The sequence below is a fragment of the Falco biarmicus genome, chromosome 18 (genome assembly GCF_023638135.1).
Source record: "Falco biarmicus isolate bFalBia1 chromosome 18, bFalBia1.pri, whole genome shotgun sequence".
Taxonomy (NCBI): domain Eukaryota; kingdom Metazoa; phylum Chordata; class Aves; order Falconiformes; family Falconidae; genus Falco; species Falco biarmicus.
In genome coordinates this window covers 459,144-465,968 of record NC_079305.1, presented here as the reverse complement: position 1 = coordinate 465,968, position 6,825 = coordinate 459,144, and the positions used below count along the sequence as shown (strand labels likewise).

The 6,825-nt window shown below is 66.0% G+C and overlaps 2 protein-coding genes across 2 annotated transcripts; one reads left to right on the top strand and one right to left on the bottom strand.

The window, feature by feature from the left end:
• Positions 1 to 1,078: 1,078 nt before the first annotated feature.
• On the top strand, positions 1,079 to 3,185 carry LOC130160430 (antimicrobial peptide NK-lysin-like). Its single transcript, XM_056362861.1, has 4 exons — positions 1,079 to 1,239; positions 1,981 to 2,105; positions 2,226 to 2,351; positions 2,445 to 3,185. The coding sequence occupies exons 1-4, from the start codon at positions 1,110 to 1,112 to the stop codon at positions 2,610 to 2,612; spliced, it is 549 nt and encodes a 182-aa protein (XP_056218836.1). The 5' UTR covers positions 1,079 to 1,109; the 3' UTR covers positions 2,613 to 3,185.
• On the bottom strand, positions 2,926 to 4,613 carry MYL7 (myosin light chain 7). Its single transcript, XM_056321753.1, has 2 exons — positions 4,439 to 4,613; positions 2,926 to 3,565 (listed from the first exon to the last, which is right to left on the bottom strand). The coding sequence occupies exons 1-2, from the start codon at positions 4,611 to 4,613 to the stop codon at positions 3,429 to 3,431; spliced, it is 312 nt and encodes a 103-aa protein (XP_056177728.1). The 3' UTR covers positions 2,926 to 3,428.
• Between the last annotated feature and the right edge of the window lie 2,212 nt (positions 4,614 to 6,825).

Here is a 6,825-nt window from a genome sequence, read left to right as displayed (position 1 = left end):
TCAGCATCAGCGTTCTCGTTATTCGCAGTGCTGGGGGCGCAGGGGGTGGCTCCCCCCGCCCCCCGCCGCACTCACTGAGCACCCCGCAGGCGCACGTGGCACACGGCCGAGCCCTGCACACCCGCAATGTGTTGCAACGTCATCTTCACTTGAGCGCGGGATCGGTGACACATTTCTCGCCTCACACAAACCAGCGGCGCCCCCAGACAGCACCGCTGGAGGGTTGTACCACCCCGCGTGCCCCCCGGCCGGTTTGCCTGCTCTGGGGGGCTCCTGGGGTCGGAGGGCGCCATCCCCCTCCCCCGTTACCTTGGTCCCGCTTTCAGGCAGCTCCGGGTGGGCTGCGCCCCCAGCAGCCTGTCTCCTCCCGCGGCCGGTGCTGGGGGCTCCTCGCTGCACAACCCGGCTGACGAGGTGCTCCCCCGGCCCCGCTCCGTGTTCCCTGCTCTTCCCAAGGCTGCCCCGTGCTCCGAGTCCCGTCCTGAGCTAAACACTAAATCAGTGTCTGGTGACCGGGGAGTTTAGACAACGGGGGGGCACCGGGACTGACCACCAGGACCCTGCAGACCCCAGGAGGGGACAAGGGACACCAGGACCGACTCCTGAGATCTCAGGGAGCCCAGGAGGGGGACAGGGAACGACCGCCAGGGACACAGCAGGACCGACCCCTGGGACACCACGTTGCTTGTGGGAAGAGAGGGACACCGGGAGCGACCCCCAGGGGGGCACTGGAACCAACCCCCGGGGGGCACCGGCACAGAGCCCCGGGGGGGGGCACCAGGACCGACCCCCAGGAGCCCGGGGGGTCTGGCCCCACACCCACCTCCCGCCCCACGCCCTGAGGGGCTCGTGGACCCCATGCACAGCCCCCGGCAGGCTGAGGGCTGGGAGCCACCGGCAGCACCCCGCTCCCACAGCTCAGGGCCGGGGGGTGTGGGGCCCCCGGGGCTCGGCCACCTCCCTGTCACCCCTTCCTGCCGCGGGGCGGAGGTGCGAGGGAGGAAGGGGTCTGGCGAGCCGGCGACGCTCCATTTTAAGGGGTTTTTGGGTTTCTGCAGCGCTGAGTGGTGCAGCCGTCCCCACAGCCCGCTCGCCGGGCTATAAAAGCCATGGGCGTGGGACACGCCAGCTCACTGTCACCTGCTGTCACCCCCCAGCACTGGCTGGCACCCTCCATCACCCTCTTGAGTGGGCTCGCCATGGCTGCCGCCTTGCTCTTGGTGCTGGTGGCAGTGGGAGGTAACAGGGGTCCCTCCTGCCTGGCATCTGTGGGGAGGGGGCAGCAGGGGGACAGCACCCCGGGGTGGTGGGGGACACATGGGGAGGGACATGGGGACAGTGGGGATGGCGGCCTGGGTGTCAGTGTTCTTGGGGACACGGGGATGAGGTCTGTGTGGGGACCTGGGGATGGCAGGGTACATGTGGGGATGGGGACCTGGGGGGGACAGGGATGGGGTCTTTGTGATAATATGAATGGGGGGGAGAGTGTCTGCATGGGGACCTGGGGATGAGGGGGACAGGGTCCTCATGGGGACAGGCACATGGGGATGGCAGGGACAGAGTATGTGTGGGGACCTGGGGACAGTGGGGATGGCGTCTATGTGCGGACCTGAGGGTGGTGGGGGCAGGTTCCACATGGGGACCTGGGGAAGGCAGGGATTTCATCTGTGTGGGGACAGGAACGTGGGGGTGGCAGGGACAAAGTCTCTGTGACAACAGAAATGGCAGGGTCAGGGTCTGCATGGGGGCTTGGGGATGAGGGGGACAGGATCCTCATGGGGACAGGCATGTGGGGGTGGCACGGCCAGGGTATGTGTGGGGACCTGGGAACAGTGGGCACAGGAGGACAGGGCACAGGCAGGAGGGATGGCAGGGACAGCGGTCATAGCACAGGGATGGGGTCCCCCGTGAGGCACACAGGGACCTCGGTGATGGGCTCATGCTCCCACCACCGCACTCACCATCGCCGTCCCCACTCAGTGGTGCAGGCTGCGGCCCCTGAGCCCTGCCAGGGTGGTCCCGCGTCCTGGTGCCAGGACATGGCCACTGCCATCCAGTGCCGCAAGGAGCAGTACTGCCGCGACCACTGGGACAGCCGGGCCCTGGTGAGCACCAGCCCCACTGCCCCATGGCTGCGACACCAGCCATGGGGCAGCCCCTGTGAGTGCTTGGGCCGTGCTGGGGCCTGGTGCAAATCTGCGGGTCTGTGTTGTCCCCCCCCGCAGTGGGACATGGCTGAAGGGGATGCAGCTGAAGGGGATGCGGTGGCACCGGGCAGGGGGAAGAAGTGCAGCCTGTGCACCAAAATCATGGAGAAGTTCAAGTCGATAGCGGGTGAAGACCCTGATGAGGTAAGAGGCTGGCTGGGGGGCTCAGGACAGGGGCTCGGGGGGCTGTCACCCCACATGCGGCCCCACTGATGACGTTGGGGCTGGTCCTGGCAGGCAGCGGTGCAGGCAGCACTGAACAAGGGCTGCCGGGCCCTGGGGAAGCGCCTGGGACGCGTCTGCAAGCAGCTGGTGAAGAAGTACAGGGAGCAGATCAGCGAGGCTCTGCAGAGCGAGGAACAGCCCCAGGACACCTGCACCGCCATCAACTTCTGCAAGGCCTGAGCGGCCAGCACCCACCCCGTGTACTGCGCCCCACGTCCTGCACCCTGCGTCCCGCACCGCGATCCCATGTCCTGCATCCTGCACCCTGGCATCAGGCACCCTGCATCCCACACCTCACCTCCTGCATCCTGCACCCTGGCATCAGGCACCCTGCATCCCACACCTCACCTCCTGCATCCTGCACCCCACATTCCTGCGTCCCGCCTGCACACACCCCCCACGTCCTGCAGCCCACACCCCACGCCAGCCTTGGTGCTGGAAGGGCACTGGGGGTCCTGCGGCTCCAGGAGGGACCCTGCCTGCACAGCTGTAGGGTGGGGGGGAGACAGGGGAGCCCAAAATGCACCCTGGAGCGGGGGGAAGGTTGGAGGAGCAGCTTTGGTTGTCACTGGATGTGGGGTGACGGGGCGATGGTGGCCCCCGACTCACCCCTATCTCCTTGTCTCCACAGGGCTCAGCCCCACAGCTGGCCCCGAGTGCCACCCCCTGGACCCTGACCCCTCTCTGAGCCTTGCCTGTCACCCCAGCCCCCCAGCCCCCTCCCCAGGCAATAAAGCCTCTCACCCCAGGCCACCGCGTCTCCTGGGAATGGTGACCCTGTGCTGGGGGTCTCCTGGGAGCCCGTCCTTTGGGGTGCTGTCCCTTGTGCTGGGAACATGCCAGCTCCCTGAGGACAGCAGGAGCTGTGTGGGGGTGCGAAGCCTGGGTGGGATGGAGCTTCCTCCCCCCCTGGGGACACTGCGGAAGGACGAGATCCCCTCCTTCCATGGTTTATTTGGTCAGAGCGAGTGGCGGGGGCGGGCACCCCCTGTCCCCTCAGTCCTCTTCATCCCCGTGAGTGACGATGTAGCACAGGGAATTGTAGTCGATGTTCCCCAAGATGTCGGTGGGTGTCACCGCAAACATCTGCTCCAGCTGCAGATGTGTTGCACCCAGGGGGCTGTGACAGGTCCCTGCAGGCGCCACGTGGGGGCCACGGGGGACAGGGTGTATGGGGGACACGTGGGGCCCTTGGGATTGGGGTCCCTCTGGGGCACACAGGACCTCAGGGGTGGGCCCAGGGTCTTGGGGAGGGGGCCGGGCACGTGGGGACCTCAGGGACAGCGGTCTGCTGGGGACACGCAAGGATCCTGGGGAACCCAGGGACAGGGTGTGTGCAGGGATGACCTGTGGGGATCTTGGGGCTGGGGTCCACATGGCGCATGTGGGGATCACGGGGCTGTGGTTGTACGGGACCAGGCAGATGGGGACGGTGGGGACAGGGTCTCTGGGGGAGCTGGGGCTGGGGGCTGTGTCACCCTGTCCTTGAATCCCCATGGGCGGCAGAGCTGGACCTCCTGGTCACCCACTGCCCCCAAGGGGCCGGTTGCCCCCCTCATGCAGGGACATGCGAGCGCACAGGGTGGGCAGAGGCCAGCACAGGGGACCGTGATGGTGACAGTGACAGCCAGGGGAGATGCCTCACCTCCTCTGCAGGGAACCCTCCGCACGCCTGGGTGGCCTCGGCTGTCACAGTCCCCTCACTTGGCACTGTCACTTCTCTGTGGCTGGTGCCACATCTGTCCCCACCCTTGGCACTGGCATTGTCACCCACTTGGCACTGTCACTGCCTACACGCTTGGCACCGTCACTGCCCCGTGCCTGGGATCAACATCACTGTCCCTGATGTGGCATCACTGACTGTAAACGCTTGGCTCCGTCACTGCCCCCACCCTTGGCACTGTCACTGCCCCTGCAGTTGGTGTCACCACTTTCCCACACTTGGCAATGTCACTGCCCCAATGTGGCGCCGCAGCCATCCTTATCCCCACGGAGTGCCCACTGACCCGGCTGCAAGCAGTTCTCCTTCAGGTCCGCCTGGGTGATGATCCCGTCCCAGTTCTGGTCGATGCAGCTGAAGGCCTGGAGCAGTGCGGGCAGGGGGCCGAGCCCCAGCCCCTCCCGTCCCACCCCACTACCTCCTTGAACCTTGAACCCCTGGGTCTGCGGTTGCTGGAGCATCGTTGGTGCTGCGCTGTGCCCACCTGGTGCGGGGAATCCCTTTGGTGGCCCTGGCCAATCAGAGTGCAGCCCCCCCCCCCCCCTTCTTTTGTGCCCCGGCCAATCAGAGTGCAGGGAATCCTTTTGTTTCTTGCAGTCAACCAGCCTGCAGGGAGTCGCTTCCTCCCTGTTTTTTTTGATCACAGCCAATCAGAGTGCAGGGAATCACTTTTATAGTCCCAGCCAATCAGAGCACAGGGAGCTCCTCCCTTATTTTGGCCGCAGCCAATTGGAGCACAGGGAATCCCTTTTGTTTGGTTCTGGCCAATCGGAACACAGAAAACCCTGCTTGCTGAGGGCTGCCACCAATCAGAGCCCAAGGATGTCTTTCTGGTGGCAACCAATGAGAAGACAGGGAATTCTGCTGGCCGATGCCTGCAGCCAATCAGAACAGAAGGAATTCCCTTTCCCTCTTCCAATGAGCTGGGGGGATCCCGGGGCTGTTGGGTGGCACCTGCAGGGCTGGGGGCTTGAGGGTGGTGCCACTGGGCTGGCCCCAAACCCCTGCGGTACCCCAGATCCCCAGGGTGGCCCCAGTACCCCGAGATGTCCCTAGACCCTGGGGTGTCCCCATGTCCCATGTGGTGGCCCCAAACCCCAGGGCAGCCCCAGATGGTGTCCCCCAAGTGGCCCAGGCACCCCAAGATGACCCTAGATCCCGGGGTGCCCCATGTCCCAGGGTGGCCCCCGGCCCCCTGGGGTGGCCCAGAGCCATGTGGTGGACCCAGATGTCCAAGGGCGGCCCCAGAACCCCACGATGGCCCAGACCATGAGGTGACCCCACACCCCCAGGGTAACTCTGACACCCTGGGGGGCCCCCGACTCCCAGGAGGACTCCAACACCCTGGGGTGTCCCCGAGCCCCGGATGGACCCCAACCACCCTGCCCCAGACCCTCTGGGGGACTCAAATCCCTGGGGTGCCCTAGAAATTTCAGAGAATCCCAACACCCTGGGGTGCCCCAGATTCTCAGAAGGATCCCTGCACCCTGTGGTGCCCCCAACCCCCAAAGGGACCCCAAACCCCTTGGATTCCCCAGGAAAACCCCAATATCCTGGGGTGCCCCAGACTCCCAGAGGGACCTCAACACCCTGGGGTACCCCAAAACTTCAGGGGGATCCAAATCTCTGGGATGCCCCAGACCCCCAGAGGGACCCCAGGGGTGCCCCTAGTCCCCCCTGCAGCACCCCCACATCTCGGGGTGCCCCATTCCTGGTGCTGGGAGGGGTCCCCGGCTGCACTCACCCTTCCCCGCTGCAGCCTGGGCTGGGGCTCCCGGGGGCACCCTGGCTTTTATCCCCCCTTCTCACCCCAAGCGAAATCAGGTGGGGGACGTGTGTGGGCAGCCGAAGCAGCCTTGTTGCCAGCGCTGGGCACTGACACCGCCAGGCTGTGCTGGACACAAGCCAGGCCAGGCCCCCCGGTGTCACCGCAGCTGGGGGACACTCTTTATGGCTGGCTGGGAAGCGGGGCCGAGCTGTGGCACCCCGGAACATGAAACAGCCTCAGGGGGTGCCCCCCTGTTTGGGGTGGGCTGGGACCCACTGGCTTTCAGGGTGCTGCTGCAGGTGGGATCAGGGTTGAGCCCGTGGTGGGGGGCTATGCCCCCTTTTGAGGCAATCAGTGCTGGGGGGGGGGGCAGGGCACCCCCACGTTCTGCTCCCCACCTTGTCCCCATTGCAGGCTTGAGGCTGGAGGGGATCCCTGAAAATTGGCACCACATCTGGCACAGCTCTGGTGCACTCCAGTTGGTCTCTGCACCCCGGGGCTCACTGGTGGGGGCTGGCCCAGCCCCCTCCTCCACCCTGACCCCCAAGTACCCCCCAACCAGCCCCTTGTCTCTCGGCCAGCCCCTGGGGGGGTCTCATCCCCAGCGGAGGGGTTGGGGGTGCATGCAGAAGCCCCACGCTCTGCAGCTAGGTGAGGATGCAGGGGGCCGGGGAGGCACAGGAAGACACCCCCCGCCATGTGTGGGGCAGCCCCATGGTGGGGGTCTCCCAGTGAGCACAGGGGAGACAAGGAGCTCTTTCTCAAGCCCGGAGAAGTCCACGCAACCCCCATTTATTGGGGAGCTGGGAGCCACCTCTGCCAGCGGCAAATCTCTCCCCGTGTCCGTCTGCTCCTCGCAGAGCTCTGAGCGGGACCACCGTCCTCCCACCCTCCCCACCATCATC